The sequence below is a fragment of the Agelaius tricolor genome, unplaced genomic scaffold, assembly GCF_023055355.1.
Source record: "Agelaius tricolor isolate 1412-34295 unplaced genomic scaffold, bAgeTri1.0.p SCAF_10, whole genome shotgun sequence".
In the NCBI taxonomy this organism is placed as follows: domain Eukaryota; kingdom Metazoa; phylum Chordata; class Aves; order Passeriformes; family Icteridae; genus Agelaius; species Agelaius tricolor.
The window spans coordinates 24,391,066-24,410,255 of NW_027269270.1; the positions used below are offsets into that span (position 1 = coordinate 24,391,066).

Here is a 19,190-nt window from a genome sequence, read left to right on the forward strand (position 1 = left end):
TTATCTCGCATTTTACTGCACGTTAGGGCACTTCAAAGTCTTTATGTAGTGATGGGAACTGTCATGAAGTAGATGTGAAAAGGGCCTTTGGTCCAACTAAACCTGTCAGCAAAAAGATTTAGGGCAGATGGTTATTATTAGAAATCAATGTATTTATTATATATTGTTCAGGAATATTTCCCTTTAGAGGTTACTGTGAGTACTGTTGCTGTTTAAAATGTGTCAAATGCCAGTAAAATTAATTCCTGCAGAAAACCCAGGGAGCCCCAACCAAAAGCTTTGTTATTATGGGAAGGCATGTCTCTTTACTCCTTTGTGCTGTGATGCACCAGAGGCAGGTAGACACACAGCACACCAGCAGAATGCCTGGCATGTGTCTGTGTGTGTGAGAGATGTATTTCTGCACAGTTATCACAATCACCTTTATGTACTGACAGAGCTCCTCTGTCTGCTGTGTCTGGAAAGGCTCTGTAGAGATCTGTGCTGTACCTGTTCCCATTTTGTTATATTCCCCTTTGTAAACTATGAGGTTTGGTTACTTCCAGTTAGTTACAGCAGCTTACTGCTGCTTAGGTCAAGTGTGTCATTTCTCTAAGGCTTGAACACCAATGGTTTTCTCCTGTACTTTAGTAAAGAGAAGCAGGATATTTCAGAGTTTTGTAATTAATTGGATGTACGTTTTCCTTCCTTAGTGTCTTGTTTAGCTATAGGTTTTAAGTTATAGGACCTTGGATTATGGGAATAGGACATTCCCAACAGAAAAGGAGCATATTAGCAGAAACATTAATGCTGGAAGTCGTTGTCCTGGAACAAAGATTCATTTTCCATTCACCCCGTGATTTACAGCACATTCCAACCAAGTGATTTGGCTATGGTCTTCTGGCATAACATTGTTTGCCCTTTCCCTGACATTTTGCATATAAAGAAAAGTTATGAGCTTCTTGGGCATTCAAGGTACCAGGAAATGCAGGAGTCTTACCTAATTTGTTAACATGAAATTATAGATGTCAGACACAGACTCTGTTAGTTAACGTTGGTTAGAGTAATGCTGCAGCCAGTTGATTGTATTACAGTCATGATGAAGAGGAATGGTCTTTTTTTGCTTTTCTGGGATATGACAGGTATGGAGCCAAGGCAGATTTAAAGTGTAATGAATGAATAAGCATTTTTTGTGGGTTGTCTGACTCTTCCATGAGCCCTGTTGCTGTAGTGTTGCTGCCACTGTCTTTCTCTCTCCTCAATGGGTTAGTGCTGGCATAACATGGAAACAGAGTTTTCCAAAGTAGTATAGGAATTGTCTTTTAAATGCTAAACCCTTCCGTAGCACTTGAATGTTATAACCTTTTAAGGGAGAGAAGCCTCCACCCAAAAGTAGCATAGGAGGAAGACACTGGGCAGGGATTCAAAAACTCAGATTTCTTCCCCACAAACACGCACTTCCATTTGTTTTCCCAAGCCCAGTTTCTTCACAGCTACAAGCAAAGTATTCACTTGAAAGTGCTAATATCCTCAACATGTGTCCCAAGGGAAAGCAATGAGATGCAGAGAAATGGCTGTGTCACATCTGACACATCTCTGACACCTATTTCCCACATCCCCACACCAGTGTTGGTTCCTCTCAGATCTCCCTCAGCTCTGCCATCAGGATCTGGTCTGCCTCTACACTTCTCCCATCTTTTTCCCCACCAATTCCCACCTGGCTTGCTCCTTCAATCAGCCATGCTACTGCTCAGTCTTCATCCCCTCCCAGCCCTGACCCTGCAGCGTTTTGACACCCTAACTCTCAAAATTTGTGGCTACTGGAATCAAGTTCTCATGCATGGTGGTTTCAACCTGAAGCTCACATGCCTCCAGGTTTCCACAGCTCCTTAGGTTTGCTTCCTTTCACTGGCTCCTACACTTCTATCCATGCTTTGCTTCATGCCTTTTCTCTCACTTTTCTTCCTTCTCTCCCCCTCAGCTACCTTCCTTGAAGTTTCCCTTCTTAAAATACGCTTCTTCTCTGAAGGCTTTCATCATTAATCTCTCAAGAAACTATCTTAGAGCCTCATCTGCTGTGCTTTGATTTATTCGTTGTGCAGTTTTTTTGGTAAGTATCTCACAGGAACTGAGCTGGTCATCCTTCTACCTCCATTCCTAAAGGAAAACTTGTGTGAAAAGGTGGGCTTTCAGAACTTAAATTAAAAGATCATGTAAGTAAGATAATTAGATTAAAAAAAGGATATTAGGATCTGAAACAGAATGTTTACTTGCTTTGATGTGCTTTTGGAACATATGTCTGCACAGTGGGTTGTGTGGCTGATTAAGTATAAAACAATCCGAGAAAAAATCACCACTATTAAGCTTAAATCAAAGATCTCTCCCTAAGACACTAATTTGATTTGGGTTTGAAGGTCCCATATCAACCCTAATTTCTATCTTTGATGTCTTGCTTCTTTGTGTGTTGTATAATGGAGGGCAACCTTACTTATAAAAATTTGCGGTTTTCTTCAATTTTAAAAGCAAATATTGTTATTGTTGTTGTGTTGCAGTTGTGAGCACAAATGTCAGCCAATACCAGACCCTTGTTGTGATAAATGCAGCACAAATGCAATGAGAAACCATATGTGGTCAGGAGAGTTTTTAATCTGAGAACCAATCCCTGTGCTCAGGCTCCCAACTTTGCTCTCTCCAAAAGTTGCCTCTGTCCCCACTGAGGCTGCCAACAACCTGTGACCTTAAAATTGTTAACTTATGGTGGAACTTAGATGAAAAAAGGTTTCAAGCTCTAAACCAAAACAGTTTTGATTTCATTATTAAAAAATAACACATATCAGTTGAAATCAAATAGGTTGTTTGATTTGTTCTTGGATTTAGATATTTTAGGTATAGGATTGAAGTCAGGTATGTTTGAATATGGAATCATCCTTCAAAAGGAAAAATGAAAGATGTTTGCCACTGTTGTTTTCTACTTTTGTAACAAAAAATTATTTTTCTTACCTGGAACAAGTATTTTAAATTACTCACATGCTGGAAGTAGCATTAAGTCTAAGGCATGGAAAAAATAATCATACAAAGAAATTGTACCTGCCTTATATTATGATACTGTGTAGATGAAAATCATAGGAGTTGTGTTGGAGACCTGTTCTTGTTGCTCTTCCTGTTGGTTGCAGAGTTTTCTTTGATTTCAGTAGTACACGATTAGACTGAAGGCATGACAACTACCATTGCCAGTGGACGTGGAGTGGGATTTTCATAGTGTCTACCTAAATCCTTCTCAAAGTGCTGCCCAAACCACAAATTCACAAATAAGAGATGTCATAGTCAGAGTTTTTTATCTGTTAAGGCCCAATGGAATTACCACAGTTATCTGATCTGACATCTGCAGCACCAGTCATTGGATTCCCCTCTTTAATTTCTACTGTGGGAGAAATGGCTATTTCCTACTATTAAAACTCCAAACCTTGCTGTGCACTTAAAGCCCATCTTTTTAAAAAGCATCTGGTTTTGCCGTACAGTCTCGTTGCAATGCTGAATTTACTAATTCCTTCCATAAACCCATCTAATGGGAACTTACCCTTGTTGATAAAAGTATCTTTTAAAATCAATATTTTATTGTTATAAACCTTTTATTATTATTACTTTTATGCTTCCTTTTTTGCTCAAAGACATGTTTGAGGGGAAAAGAGAAAATACGAACTACATGAAACACATATCCATTAAATTTCTGCAGAAAAGCTGTAACAATTTTTGTTCAGATTCACAATCTCTATAACATCTTATAAGTAAGAGCATTAACTGCTGAATTAGCCATGGTAGCTCTGATTTTCTATATATTCCTCTTTGTGAGCATGAAAAAAAAAATTAACCTTATTTTAGAGCTGAAAAGATACAGGGGAAAAAAATATTACTTGTGCATTCCGATGGAGCGGGGGCTGGGAGATAGCAGTGATGTCCCTGGAGTCCCCATCTCGATCTCTTTGTAGAGGGACACAGAGGCCGGCTCTCCAAGTTGATAGTCTTATATTAGATCATCAGGTCACTTTACTGGGTAATTATCAACTTGTTGCAGTGCTGGGAGAGCTGGGAAGAGCGAGTGATTCCCCATCGCCTCATTACCGGTGATCCCTGGAGCGGCTGCGGGGAGAGGCGGCTGCGAGGCAGCTCTGTGCCGCTCCTGCAGCACATCCTCTGCTCTCCGAGCTGAAAACACGGCAGGGAGGGAAATCTGTGTGAATGATCAAATGCCATGTGAATTTGATAGTCGTGGCCCAGGTTTGACCTCGGGAAGTTACCTTGTTTTGAGGGACCTCGCGGGGTTTGATCCTCAGGGTACCGCACAACTGTTGCGACCTCTCGCCCTTCCTGTTGTAAGGGACTTTAAATCAGAAATAAACAGAGGTGAAGCTGAGGGGCTGGTGAGAGCTGTTTAGACTGAAGCATTTAGCATGAATCCTGGGGCATTTTAGGTTTCCTGTTGAATACAGCTTTGGCATCCCATCCATACAGTCTCTGCCATGAGAGCAGTCCATTTTTCAGTCGTCTGTATGGCTTTCCTCCATCTCCTTCAGACAAAAGTGGTGTTCTGGGTACACAGCACTTGGAAAAACAGGCTAGGAAGTTTTATGTAAAGCAAAACAAAAGGAAGTTTTGGGGTTTAAAAGTGGGGCTTAAAAATGATTGTCAGCTTTAAAAGCTTTTTTTTTCAAATAGCAAAACTTTACCAGAGTATGATACCCCTCCCCATGAGTAGTTCTGTTCCTTGCCTCTATGTCTGTTTAGCAGCTATGCGTTTCTTTATTGTAGAGCAAAACAATTGCCTTCAAGTGTCCATATTCCATTAAGCATATGGAAAAGTATTCAGCCCTTTGTTTTCTGCAGAATGAATTTATTTGTCACATAAGTATTAATTTAGACTAGTCATGGACCATTAGTGCTTGGTAATTGTCCACATTTTTCTGGGGTTTATTTAACTGATGGAGATTATTTCAGAAATGTGCAACTTCTTTAACTGTTACATTCATTGCTGAGTGCCCCTTGCAGAGGATGCAGGCTCACAGCAGTGGCAAGATGTTGCCTCATCTCTGTCACGCAAGATTTTGGGATTGCTGATGAATGTCCACTGAGAGAGAGCAGGAAAAAGTCACCCCAAGGCCCTTTTCATAGCCGCCAACACTGGTTTTGTCAGTTCCTGAGGTTTTGCCTTCCCAGGAGCCCAGCCCAATTCCTCACAGAGGATGCTGCTCCTCTGCTATGGGACCACAAGCTTCTTTCTCAGCACTGCATCCAGCAGCAGCATCAAAGACAAGCACCTGCCAGGCTCCAAGGCACACAAAGGAGAATGGTGCTCTGCCTCACTGAAAACCATGGGCTGAGGTTTCCTTGCCTTGGTTTTCAAAGGAAACTGCCACCTCCTTCCCCCAGACTTTGGGATGAGACTGCAGAGCTTCAGATGAGCTGTCACTCCTTTCAGCAAAACCCAAGAGGCAAGAAAATTAAGCAGATCTCTGTTCCCCAGTGAAGGACAGTTACAGAGTGACCAGCTCCTGGGAAACCACCAAAAGTCTCCCAGTGTCCCACAGACAGTGTGTATCATGTCTCAGATGCTGGTATCTCAATCTCACCTTTCACTGATTGTGTTTCTCTGCTGTCAAGTGTTACCACTGCCCCACAGTTCTGCTCCACAGGTGGCTGAAGACTGGTAAATTGTGCCAGGATTTCTGCTCTCCCATAGGGGTCATCCACTGCACTGGTAAAGACTGCTCTGTAAAGCCTTTAGTAGCTTGTATGCCCCCAGCACCACCACGAGGCCCTGCAGCTCTTAGGTGGCATCAGGTGATGTCTCCCTCTGTTAAAGAGCAGCAAAGGAAAAGCCTCTCCTGGGTGGGGGAGGAAATGAATCCAGGCTCACGTGCTTCGTCAGAGATGCAAATTGCTCTGCAAATCCTGAGCATTAATTATAAAGCCTGGGCTTCTTGCTGGAGCCACAGGGAAAACAGGCCCCTCGCTCACATTAAATTTAATGGTGTTTGGACACCCAATTCCCTTAGCCTATTTGAAAACTAGAATCCCACTTTCTCCAGATACATATGTGGTCAGGTGAAATCCCTCATCCCACTGCAGACGGCAACATTTTTACAGTATTTTGTTCAGCAAAGCCAGGAGCTCTCCCTCAGGTGGTGAGGTGTTTTCCTCATGCTGTCTGTGTGATCCAGGCAATAAATGGGGAGTGATGTGGCTAGCAGAGGTCTGGACAGAGAGCTCTATGGACAGGCTGAAGAACACAGCTCTGGCACCATGGTTTCACTGCATGGGCTGGTTCACCACACCAAGCTGAAGGATGTCCCACTGCAGGGTCTGGGGCATGGGCATGGAGAGCCCTGCACGCCCTGGATGTGAGCTGGACGTGGGGACAGAGCTGCCTTGCCCCTGCACTGCTTCATCTCTCATCCACTGCCTCTAAAGAGCAGGATGTGATGGTCTCCTCTGCAAGGAGCAGACCTGTGAGGATACAGCTGCCTCTCACTGTGTAGTTTAGTGCCAATGCGATGGCTCAGTGTGGGATGAGATAAGAAACAATGCAGTTGGGAAAAAAGTGGGGGAAAAATCAAACCTTTGGGGAATTAGGAGCAGAGGATGCCCCTGGCTGTGTTGAGTTGTTCCTGGGAGGCAGCTCCTGGAAGCCACATTATTTTGCAACTTGCTGCACTGTGGGATTTTGTTTTGCTAGAATTGTCGATGTACAACAGTGAGCGGTGATCTCTGCCTGGGAGGGCTCACAGGAGCCAGATCTTGATGGGAGTATGGCTGTCCTAGTCTACAGATGGACCAGTGAGCAAGGACAGGCTTTAAGCAGAGCCATAAGGAGCTGCCTACTCTCCAGCCCAGTCTTTGTGCACAGGGCCAACCTCATGCTCAAACACCAGCTGCCTTTCCAGCTGCATGCATTTTGGGGAAATTCTTGATCTTTTTCCCAGTGTTACCTCTTTGTTGAGGGTGGAGTTTTCCTATTCTGAGGGACTCCAGCATTTCTGCCTAATTTAGCACAGAGAAAATGAACAGCAAACCCTTCATATTGTTATAAGCATTTTAGATGTCGGCCTCACAGTTTGATCAGCAGAGGCTCCAAAGGCTCGTAAACCTGGTAATACATAGTTCCAGGACTGCATCAAAGAAGTTCACAACCCTTTTGGGAGAAGCTGTGAGTACTGATGAAAGAGGGAACTTATTGTATATGTAAGAAAACCTCTTTCATGGCTTATGTATTAAGGCAGGCTCTGTGGCCCAGGGAAGATTGGGGCTGCTTTTAATTTACATCGCCCCTCACTTATATTAAGTCTTCGTCAGAAGAAAAATTAGTCAGATGTTTTCTTAATGACATCATTTTTTTTAATCCTGTTTCATTTTTTCCAGATGAGGCGGTGGAGATTATTAGAAATGAATTGAAACTAAATCTGGAACAGAGACTTTGATTCACTTCTCCCTCCTCCCCGGTAGAAATAAATTGGTCGGCTCCGTGCTCGGATGCCTTTATTAGCAGCCTCGACAGAAACCAGCCCCAGCGGCCTCGGTGCAGCTTCCTGAGCTCGCCGCCGCCGCAGCTGACGTCATGGCGAGAGGCACCGGGGAGTGACTTTGGTCACCCCATAATTTTGGTAATGAAAGGCCATGGCAACACAGGTGGGGAGGTTATGAGGTCTGAAATAGCCATACCATCATCAGTTCGTCTTTCAGTGTCATGAAAGAAAACAGGGTCGATGCTGGTGGGTGTTTCTCTGGCAAAACCCTGGCCTGGGTCTGATGAGCCACCTGTTTTGGTGGCTGTGCATCTCCACAAAGCCTTTATGTGTGACAGGTTTTCACTGCCTGGTATTTCACACCACTGAGCCACAGAGTGCATTGCTACAGGAAAGTACTTTGAACTATAAATATTTCAGAAGGCATTTAATTTACTACCCATCAGCAGAAAGTGTTCAAAAAGCCACAAGGTTTACTAATTTATCAGAAAGACAGAGAAACACATAGAAGATCAAACAAAGACAAACATGCTTGTTAAATTGCTGAATAAGTCTGCAAAGCTTATATTACATTTCTGTGTGGTTTTGTTGATATGCAAGTATTACAAATAAATTAAAATGCACCTGAACTGTTGATAAGGCAGGGTGGGACTGAGATCCTGAGGTGCTGGTGGCATGTTGAAACTGCTCAGACCATCGTGTTTGTGGTTGTCTGTGCATGGAGAGACAAATCTTAGATGAACTCACTAATGGCATATTTGGATAGTCTTAGTGGAGGGCCTTTGTAATACCCTCCCTTAGATCAGCCCACATCCCAGATCCCTGACCTCCAAATCCCTGTTGTCTTCTCTGCTCAGGGTGCAGCCCCATTGGGTGCACATCCATCTCCCTCAGCTTTGCCAGAGCACCCAATCAGGGACAAATGCTGTCCCTGCTGTGACCTGTATGTCAACACCAGCTCTGCTTCCAGCAGTCTGTGAGTACAGAGAGAGCTAATACAAAGCAGATTTTTCTCTTTTGTTTTGCCTAATGACAGTTCTGCCTCCTTTGGTGTCTAGGTCACATTTTTTGCTTCTCAGGTCAGGGTGTGTAACTTTTTCTCCTTTGCACCCTCTGTGGTTTGTCTAAGAGGCAGGAGGGTACAGTAGGGCACGTGTCTGGGAGAACAGACTTTCTCTTCCATCCTTGTTCACCCTTCAAAAAAACTGCTTAAGCACTAAAGCATGCATGTGACGTTTTTTTGTTACCTGCTGAATCCCTCAGTATTTACTGACTTTATTCTCAGGTAGCACTTGGCCTGGGGAAGATCTGAGGGATTTGAGAGAGGCGGCCCCCAGAAAGCATGCAGTAAAACCTCTCATGAACTTTTGCCCTCTGAACCGTACCACTGACCTGTCAAGGAGGTTTGTGCTGGCCATGATGGACGCAGGAGGTGGGGCTGCTGCACCAGCACAAGCCAAGCCATGCATGCTGGGCTGAGCAAAGCACAGCCCAACATCACATAAGTTCTCCTTGCCGCATTTCCATCCTTGCACAGACTGCCCTGTCTAGGGCTTTCTGCACATGCCAGGACTAAACAGCTGGATATCCAGGGGCAGCAAGGAGCTTGCACACCCCAGGTTTGCCTCAAATATCGTTGTGTGGCCAGCCTCACTGTGCAAGGAGATGGGGTGGGATCTCTAGAGCAGAGTGTGTTCCATGCCTCCTCTATGTGCAGGCACTGCCTAAAGCAGCTCATGCCCCTTTCCACAGCAGCCCAGTTGGGGTGAGCCGCCTTGCACAAACACATATTTAGTGCGGTACTGGTGCATGTCCACAGGAAACTTGGGAACTTCAGACTCTGTGTATGCCAAGAAGAGAGGATTGTCCCACGATGTGCTTGAACTCCTCTTGTGGGTGAAGGTGGTGGGGCAGGACAGAGAGGGGTGGCAAGCAGTTGTGCCTGCTCTGGGTGGCTGTGAGTGACAGCATGTCTCTGTTTTCCTCCCCAGGCCTCCTCCTCTGAGCGGCAGCCCTGTCATCTCCGACATCTCCCTCATCCGCCTGTCTCCACACCCTGCCGGGCCCAGCGAGTCTCCCTTCAGCCCCCCTCACCCCTACGTGGCACCCCACATGGAGCACTACCTCCGCTCTGTGCACAGCAGCCCCACGCTCTCCGTCATCTCTGCTGCCAGGGGCCTCAGCCCTGCCGACGGTAAGACACTGCTACTGGTACTGCAGCAATTTTGTAGCTCACCAGGACTGAAATTCCCTAAAACCCGGGGATTTACAGCTGCAAAGACTCCGCAGCTGCTCTCTGAAGTGGGAGAGCTGTCTCTTTTTCTTCTTGTTGGTTTTTTTCCCCCTTTAACTACACATTTGTTTTGCATCATCGCACTGAGAAAGCAGAGCGTGAGAATAGCTATTACTGCTGGATCATATTATAAATATTTTGTTTAAAGTACGTTCCTTTCTGCAGCGCTCTCTTTCTCTCTTAGGAGCTTCCCTGTTCTTATGTCTCTGGGACCCAGCTTTCCCCAGAGAGGGTCACAGTTGTTCTGGCTGCCTGGCCTGGCTGAGACTGATGTTACAGAGGAGACAAGGCCAGCTGGGTTATCCCCTGTTGGCTTTGTGTCTGGGGTCAGCGTGGCTGCTGAGTGAAGGCGAGGGGCCATACTTTCTTCCTCCTTACTTCTGAGCTGCTCTGCAGCAACCCTCAGGGAAGGCAAGGATGTGTGGGGAGTTGGTGCTGGGTGCAGGCAGAGGTGATCATGTTCTCTGAGCCCTATCAGACCCCATGCTGGGGAGCTGGGGACAAAGACATCCAGCAGGGAAAGGGGAAAATGCACAACACTGCTTTCACTTGGCAAGGTGTAAGTCATGCCTTACTTTGTCAGAAGAGCTTCATTACACAGTTGCAGGTGGCTGGCTCAGTGCCCAGGGAATAGCTGGGGACATGGTCTCTGCATGCCCAGTGAATCCCAACATCCCTCAGCTCCCAAGCTGCTGCAGGGGCCAGCAGCCCTTCAGCGCTGCAAAGCAAAGTGCACCAGAGAGCAACAAGGCCCCTGGATTAGTGTCTGGCAGCATAAAACTGTCTTGTATAGCTAAAACAACATCACTATAGTGATGGGGACATGCATATGTCTTCTTCTTCCCTCCCCTTGAAACGTCATTCAAACTCTCAGGCACCCGCCAGAGAGAGTCTGATGGCTTGTGTGTGTTTGTGTGTGTTCTGCCCTGTCCTCTCCTTCCAAAACCAGTTTCATTGTTTGCTGTGGAAGAAAGGCATTGCATTTTGGGTTGCTTTTCTTTTCCTCCTTTTTTTTCTTTTTTTTTTTCCCCCTTGTTTAAGGTGGTGGTAAATAAGTTAATGGGGCAAGCGGGTGGGGAGGCAGGTTTGAAAAATTACAGCTGGGAGAAAGTGATTGTAATTGGCTTTGGCAGCCAAAATGGTTTTATGCTGCCAGACACTAAACCTAGTTCTATGCATTAGACCTTGGCTTTAATTTCCTCACGCTGCTATCGGGAACTGGGCTGCATTTGTCTTTCCTTCCTAATAGGCAGGGATGTTAATGCTGACAGGGTTACTGCTGTCGGCAGCCTGGGCCCTCTCCCCGCCTCCCAGGGGTGCTGGCCACGTCCAAACGGGAGGATTATTAGAAGGGGGAACGAGAGATTGTTTATAAATTTGCGGAAATGGAGGAATGCAGAGGCCCCAGCCTGGTCTCCTTTGTCCACAGAAGCACGCCCAAGCGCACGTCACGCGCGGAGCCGTGCGGCTGGGGCTGCCGGGGGGCGCGGGGGGAGCCGGGGCCGCCAGCGCCAGCTCCAGGGTCTAACACTGCACTGGGAACCTTCTCCCCATGTTTCTCTTCTCGCCCGCGGCTCCAACAGTGGCTCATGAGCACCTGAAGGAACGAGGCCTCTTCGGGCTGCCCCCACCACCACCGGGAGCCAACCCTGCTGACTACTACCACCAAATGACGCTGATGGCCGGCCACCCAAACCCCTATGGGGACCTCCTCATGCAGGGCGGGGGAGCAGCCAGCACAGCCCACCTCCACGATTACCTCAGCCCTGTCGATGGTGAGTAGCAGCTTGGGTTTTTCCTGGCATGGCTGAAATTTTGGGTTAGATGGATGAGACTGCCCTCCAGGTGGAGGTTGCTGGATGTGGTCACTCTGCCCTGCTGGAACCTTTGGGTGCCACACTATAATTTTTGGCTTAAAAGGTCACCTCCTTCCATAGATATAAAATATACGTAAACTAAAATAGGTACACCCTGCTCTCTTAGGGAGGATAGCATGGGTAGGAGATGGGCTGGTCCAGCAAGCTGGGCATTGCTGCTGTCCTGCTGCATTGACCATGGGTGACCGGAGCGTGCCTGGGGACAAGCTGCATCTCTAGCTCCCCATCCCACCGTGTGTTTTGCCTGCTTGGTGTCTGGGTTGAAGTTGGGCCATGTGCATGCAAAGCTGTGCTAGGCACAGTGGACATCTCATCTTGGTTAGGACCTCTCAGGTCCACAAGGAGAGAAAATACCTGAACGGGGAGACACAGTGGAAAGAATAAAATAGTATGTTGAGCAAGGAAATTTAAAAAAGCAGGAATGTGGTATTTGTGATAGCATTGTGTGTTGTAAACTCAGAAAACTCTATCTCCTTGCTACATGAAGAAGAAATAGAGTCATGTTAGGCACTGTAGTGCTGAGTCACCCCTGTGGCCTGACTGCTGCCCTGGGAAGAGTCTGACTGGAAGCATATATGAGGTCCAAATGATTTTTAGAGCTGTTAGAAATGTCTTTCCTTTCACTTCATGCTACCTCTTGCAAGAGCTGGGTTGTACAGATATTACAGAGGGCAGTTTGAGGATTATTTCTGCTGCAAGAAGGAGAAATCTCAGCTCAACTTTCAGATTCAGCGTCTGTTTCCTGGGATGTCTTCGGATTTGCCTGTGGACCATTACAATTTTTGGAGTGGAGATCTGCATCATTTCATTACCGCTTCAAAGTTTCTGTTGTTGAGCTTTTAAGATGAAAGACTTTGTGGTCTTTCTGCTTCATAAAGTGACTGGTTTAGAATGATAAAAGCTGTTCTGGCTTTTCAGTGATGGGAGTTTACAGATACTTCTAATGGAAAAACAGTTTCTCATCTGTGGCTGCTGTGGAAGTTTTACCTGAACAGTCATTTTGTGCTGCCAGTACCTAGATTAATTTGGAACCTGGATCCCAGTCAGAGAGAGCACAAGCTCCTTGGTACTATCCTGCCCTCTAACACCCAAAATATATCTCAGGCTTCGCTGCTGCAAAGCAGCTGGTCAGTAAGACTGCTCTGTATTCCCTCCCAAGGGTTAATGCCTGTGGTTATAGCAGATGGGTGCAAACGAGCCCTGCCAAGTTCTCCTTGGGCTCATGAACAAGACTCCTTCCTCCTTGCCTCCTTATTAGTCCATCTCTGACCAGCAGTGCCTCACTGAAGTGCCAGATAAACAACCAGTGAGGGAAGCAAACACAACTGTTTTCATGGTGGTACAGGCTGGCTCCCAGCACACCGAGATGCTCATCCTCTGGTTTGCTGAAGATCAATCTTTATCTGAGGTACTGAGATACTCCTCTTGGCAGAAGACTCTCATATTGTTTGCCTTCTCCTGAAAACAGCTCTACGGTGAATCATGTATCAAAGGTCTCAGTTTCCTGCAGCCAAGCTCATAACCATGATTCACTGCAGAGCCAGGGCTCACCAAGAATTTATTATGATCTTTTGGAAAAGTTTTGTTGGTGATTAACTGGAAAGCCTTTTCTGGGCCTTCACGTGGGTTCTGTGTGAGATGGAAGCTTTAAAACATTATGAGAATGTGGCACTGCTTTTTAAGAATGTGTAAAGGAGCACCAGTCCAGTACAGTCCATGTGCCTGGGTTTATCCATCACCCAGAGAAAAGAGAGAATTGTACATTATTAAAGCAGAGAGTAAAATGGATGGCTCTGAAATGCTCGATGAAGGGACAGTGTCTCCTTCTCTTTTTAGAAAGTTATTTCAAAAATTTAAATCAGCAGGGCCTAAGTAAATAGTTGAACAGATAATTTAATAAAGCATCCTCTTATGGTGTTTTTCTGAGACAAGAATATCAGTAGCATGCATAAACCCCCAGTGAGTCACCACCTCACTGCATCTGTCATTCAGAGAGCCTTTTTCTTCCCAGCCGGGAACATAGAAACTTTACAAGAATTTGTTTGCTGAAAATGCAGGTAGCTCTTGTTAAACCACATGCAGCACCATCATTCATCTGTGATAACACTGGCACCTGCAAAAGGAAAAGCAGGAGATAAGCATATATTAAATCTGGCCTATTCAGTGTCACATCACTTCCAAACATCTGCAGGTTGGTCCATGGGAGCTGTGGACACTGGCTATGGGAGTTCTTCCACAGACACATACCTGCACTTTTCTGGTTCCTGTAATTGCATTTCTCAGAGAATTTCTCAGTGCCTTCATGTTTGTTCTCAGAATTTTTCACTCCATCACATGTCTAAGGTCAGGAAAAGTAATAGGATATGAATGTTAGCTGGAGTTTGTTGGTGCCAACCCTGTGCCAGGTCTGCTGAGTGTTCACATGGTGGCTGCGCTGGGCTGCCCAGAGCTGCATCTCTGCTGGGTTTTCAGTGTACAGCTAGAAGTTAAAACAGTGACCAGATTTAAGTTTTACGTACAAGATTGCTGTGGTGTTCAGGCCAGTCCCAGTGGAGACTAAACAACCATTCAGTTGCTTCTCCTGTTCCATTTCCTCATCCAAACAGGGACTCAAAATCCAAGACTCGAATTTGAATCCAGGCTTAATCCCATTTTCTGGAAAGCTTATACTTTCAAATCAAAAGTTAATCACTTTCCAATGTCACAGCATTGCTGATGGGATACATTTGAGACTCTATCTACAGGTTCTATTCACCAGACCAAAGCAATCTTTTGCATTTCTTTTTTAAAAGAAGTGCTTCATGGTGGATTATTCCAGGTGATGGAGTGGTTGTGCAAGAGCATCCCTGAGGCAGGAAAGACTGGTGGGAAACAGAATGACCCTGGAGATGGCTACCACTTTCATGTTTAGTACTTCCAGCTGCTTTTTTCCCTAGGCACAGGGCTTCCTGTGACTACCCTCAGCCCTTCAGGAGGAGACATTTTCTCTCAAGAGGAGTCCATCCACACTGACTTGATGCTGCTACTGTTATAGACCTGTACACCAGCAGATCTCAAAGTGCTGCACAAGCAAAGCCATTTCATCACTGGAGACCACAAAGAAAAAGGAGACCAGTGAGTGGAGTAGTGGCAGCTTTAGGAGCAAGATCCAGATCTTTGGAATAATGCCAGGGTGGAAATTAGAGATCATCTTTAGGTCCATTACTTTGCAGAGCTTTTAGAGTGTGATTGGGTTGTGCATGCTGAGTAAGGGAATGGGAAAAAACATCTTGAGCATAAGTTAGGTCCAAGGTAGTCCCTCATGTCAGGAAGGCTGTATAGATGTGTTTGTGCAACAGTTGCCAATAGCAGGGATGATCCAGCAGTGCTGTCCATTTTGTCCAGTTCTGGAGCTAGAGGGGGGATCCCTACCCTGTGTTTTGCTGCCTGGTGCCACAAATGGTGTCACAAATGTCTTGATTCACAATCAGCAGTTTAAGTGGTAAAAGGCTTTGTTCAGTGCAGCATGGCCAGCAGGCCAGCAGCTGGCACACTTGCCTGGGATGTGGGCAAATCACAAAGCAGGACTTTATTTCCCCAAATCAAACAGTGATTCAGCTTCACCAGCCTCTTTCAGTCAGTGTTGCTGGAGCCTTTCTCCTTGAAGGAAATTATTTAATAGCCAGCAGGGTAAGGAGCAGGGCTGGCAGTGCAGCTGGGTGGTGACTGCAGTCTGCAGGCGTGTGGCTGGGAGAGGTGAGCTCGGGACTGTCTCCAGCAGGAGAGAGCAACTGTGGAGCAACTGCTCCATCAGGACAAAAGCAGAGAGCCAAGCCTCATGGGGACCTAGGAAGGAAGTGCTTCCCCTGGGGCTGGAGGGGCAGCAACCCTGGTTTGCAGGCTGGATGTGCTGGATCACAGATGACTTCCCAACCAAGCCAGCTGTTGGCTACTCTGGGCAGACGGCGCGCCCTGTAGTCGCTTCCTTAAAAACTCTCAAAGACCTATTTTTTTTTGTTGTTTTCTTTGTCCCAGCACAGAATGGAAACTTGCTGAAATCTCAGAAAAGGTTCAGAGAATGGGAAACAATTTCCCACCCATTTCTAGCCAGCAGTGCTGTTTTCCTCCCCAGAAAAATATGTGCAGAAGAGAGAAAAAGTCCCAGAGCACCCCATAAGTGCTGTGTCTGGAATCCTGCTGCACTCTGGTTTCTAAAGAATTCAATTTACATATGCAAGTTGGGTCGACTAAACAGTTACCTTGTGGATTGGGAGTAGAAGAATGCAGTCTTGTCTTTCAGCTAGGATTTGAGGGAAGCATTAGTATTCCTTGAACTGCAAAGTTGATCGGCCTATGGAGAGAAGAAAGAAGGGTCCCAGGGCAGTGTGTGGTGCCAGAACAAATGTCCAGCATCTGCTGAAGACTGAAAAAGAGGTGTGTTGCCTCTGCAGAAGGAGAGAGGGAACTAAGGAACTGGTTACACAAAGAGCGTTTGTAGTTTATTGCCGCTTATCAGTTATGGGACCATCCTGTGTTTTTATGGGGCCCTTGGTTTTAATTTGATGATGGGAGTGGGGGGAGATATTTCTTTACACTTTGGATGGAGTTTTGTGAATGGTGAGGAAGGGGGACCATTTTGATAACACAGTATTTATCCTGGGGCTTGGCCAGGGGATGGAGGGGAAGCAGTGGCTCTGGCCAGGTTTCAGTGAGGCGGGAGGGGGGCGGGCAGGGTGTGAGCCATCTGCAGCCCATGTGCTTTACAGGCTTGTCTGTTAGGGAGCTGATACCTCTGATGATCCTGTGCTGTTGTGAGCATAGAAACATATTTGTCTGTAAAGGGTTGCCTAAAATTTCTTTATCCTGGAGGAGCCTCGAAGGAGCTCCCACTGAGTGCCTGGTGTTTCCTTCCAGGAGGGCTTTGCTGCCATTATTCCTAGTGTGACATGAGGTCTGAATTCTTGCTCCAGAAGAAAACATGTCTTGTAGAATCCCTCTGACAGCCCACGGCCACAGAAGTGGTCCGAGCAGGAACCTCTGCTCCCACCTCCCAGACGAGTTGGGATCTGATCCTGCCCTTGGGCACTGGGATCAGGCGCCAGAGTTGGTCCACAAGCTGCCACATGTAAGAGCTGATCATTTGGTCATCACTGGCCTGTTGTGGATTAAGCTAAATTTGGAAGAAGTATCCCAGTTTCTGAGCAACTTGTGGATATGATAATTCATAGGCACCACAGGAAATTGCCAAGGATACTCTTTCCTTCTAGCACAGAAATCTGGACTTTCCTCATAGCTCTAAGCTGTCTGGGGAACTTCCCCCAACATATTTTCCAACCATCAAAAAATTCTTTAAACTAATCCTGTTCATTCTGACAGGGGAGAGGAGAGAGGAGTGTTAGTGATAAATGTTCCCAAAGCTTTCCATCTGTGTGTGTGAAAAATGGAACCCGCCTTTAGTTCCTTCTCTGGGCACAGTCCCTGCTGAACAGTTGTGTGTGGCTTTTCTTTTTGAGCAACACTGGACCTCACGCAGCAGAGGACTTTGCTTATGTGCCCCAGTGGCTGTCAGTCAGCCCGTGTTGAACCCCTTGCTATGTACAGCCACACAAATGCTGACCACTGCTGCTGCCTGCTACCATTTAACATTCCTGCTCCATGTCCTCCGATCAGAAGATTCAGGTCAGGCAAACTTTTATTATTTAGAACAATCCCAGTGTTGTTAATCTGCTTTTGAATAATAATTTTGAAAAGATTCTCTCTTCCTAAATGCACTGGTGAGCATTCTTCATGTGCCTAAACTCCTTCTTCATTTCCCAGACGATTCTCTTCCCAGGTACCTTGGGCAGGCTGTCATTAAGAAGAGAGAATTGTTCATCCATAGCACGATTTTAGGTCACAGCTTTCTGTGGAGGCCTGCAAGACCTAAGAGGCTTTCGTGTAAAGCATGAGCCCAACCTATTGGATCTGCTATCAAACATTTCAGACAGCCCACAGTACTTGCAGGATCTAAATTAGAGTGGACACTAACACAATGCATATTACTGGTTTTGGGCTGGAGAATTCCCAAGAGAGCTTGATAATCTGACAGCTTTCCACAGAGTTTTACATGGGGAAAAAATGACATACCTGTGTGCAGCAGGGAGGAGTGCCCACATCGTCTGCACTGCTAAAACCCTGGTTCTGTTGGACATCAGGTCTTCTTCCCTCTGCAAATTAATGGGGACCAATGGCTGATCCAGCACTGTGAGCATAAATCATGTGAAGGAAGAGCGAGAAATGAGTACAAGGCTTTTCTTTCTATTTAGTAATTTATCAAGGGAAGTGGCACATTAATAAACAGATCTCCCTTGAGATGTGGGAGTAACAGAGATAAATATGACTGTCAAATCTGGCCTGCTTCCTTCTGTTAGAGAAGGAGGAGACTGTAGGAATGCAAATGCAGGAAACAATATCTATATCTGGAAATACACATATTATTTGTAGGACAGAAATCCTGACAATTCATCTGAGATGGGGCCCCATCGCACTTGGTGCAGTATGTACAGAATAAAATACAAGCCCTGTCTAAAGGAGCTCATTTAAATAGATGACACTGGGAAATAGGGACACAGAAAGAAGCAGCAACTTGCTCAAGGAGGTATGGCTGAAGAGGACTGGGAAGAGCACCCAGGTCCCTCCAGGTTGTGGTGCATGTATTGAATCAAGATTCCTTATGGCCAGAGGACCATTGTGATCTAGGCCCAAGCAACCTTCATGTTGTTTGGTCCAGGGCTCTGGCAGGACTCAGATTTCAGGAACCAGATGTGAAGTTTGGGAAATCTCCATTTCAGCCTTTTGGGCCAGGCTTTGCTGAGACGAGTTCAGTTGCACAAAGAATTGTTTGATCACACCAGCAGGACACATCTTACCTCTTTCTACATCCCAGTCAGCCTCTCACCTACCAGCACTGTCATCAGGACAGAAAGTTCACGCTCTTAGAAAGTGCCAGGCTTGTATTTGGTGATACGCAGCCAAAATCGGTGCCTTCAACCTGCTAGAGGAAAATGTCTCATACTGCCTGTCTGGGCAGTTCAGTATTTTATTCACAGCATTTAATAGGATAAACCCATAGGATGCTTTCTGGGGAGACCACCACTGGACAAGTCAGGTAGTGATACATTGCTGTGCTCATCAAGGAAAGGAGCTGGAGCAGCTGAGCCCTCCTGCACCCCTAGGTGGATGGCAGGGATTACCAGCCAGGACCCATTGCCAAGTGCTATATTTCACCCTTAGATTTTTTTTTTTTTTTTTTTTTAATACACGATCCAAACACTTCTTTGGAGGGATGAGTCATTCCAGGCAGGGTTTGGATCTGGTACCCTAGCATTGAAGAAAGTTGTGATTTGATCCATCTGCAGCTCCCATCCATGCCACCCCAGAGATCTGCAGGTGGGTCGAGCCTGGGCAGAGTTTCCTTTGGGTGAAGTCAGTAGTTCCAGTTAGTGGTGCTGAAACACTGAGAGATGCCAAACTTATACAGTATTAACCCATCATGTATTGCAGATC

At 46.1% G+C, this 19,190-nt stretch overlaps 1 protein-coding gene across 5 annotated transcripts in view; it reads left to right on the forward strand.

Moving 5' to 3' along the window:
- GLI2 (GLI family zinc finger 2) overlaps window positions 1-19,190 on the forward strand; it is a 191,859-nt gene that overhangs the window by 142,767 nt on the left and 29,902 nt on the right. For 4 of the 5 annotated variants that reach the window (XM_071435246.1, XM_071435247.1, XM_071435245.1 and 1 more), the window contains exons 4-5: window positions 9,488-9,690; window positions 11,373-11,564. In XM_071435246.1, coding sequence (XP_071291347.1) covers window positions 9,488-9,690; window positions 11,373-11,564 — 395 coding nt within the window. Of the gene's footprint in view, window positions 1-1,980; window positions 2,090-9,487; window positions 9,691-11,372; window positions 11,565-19,190 lie in introns of those variants that run through there. The other variant, XM_071435249.1, reaches the window with a different exon arrangement.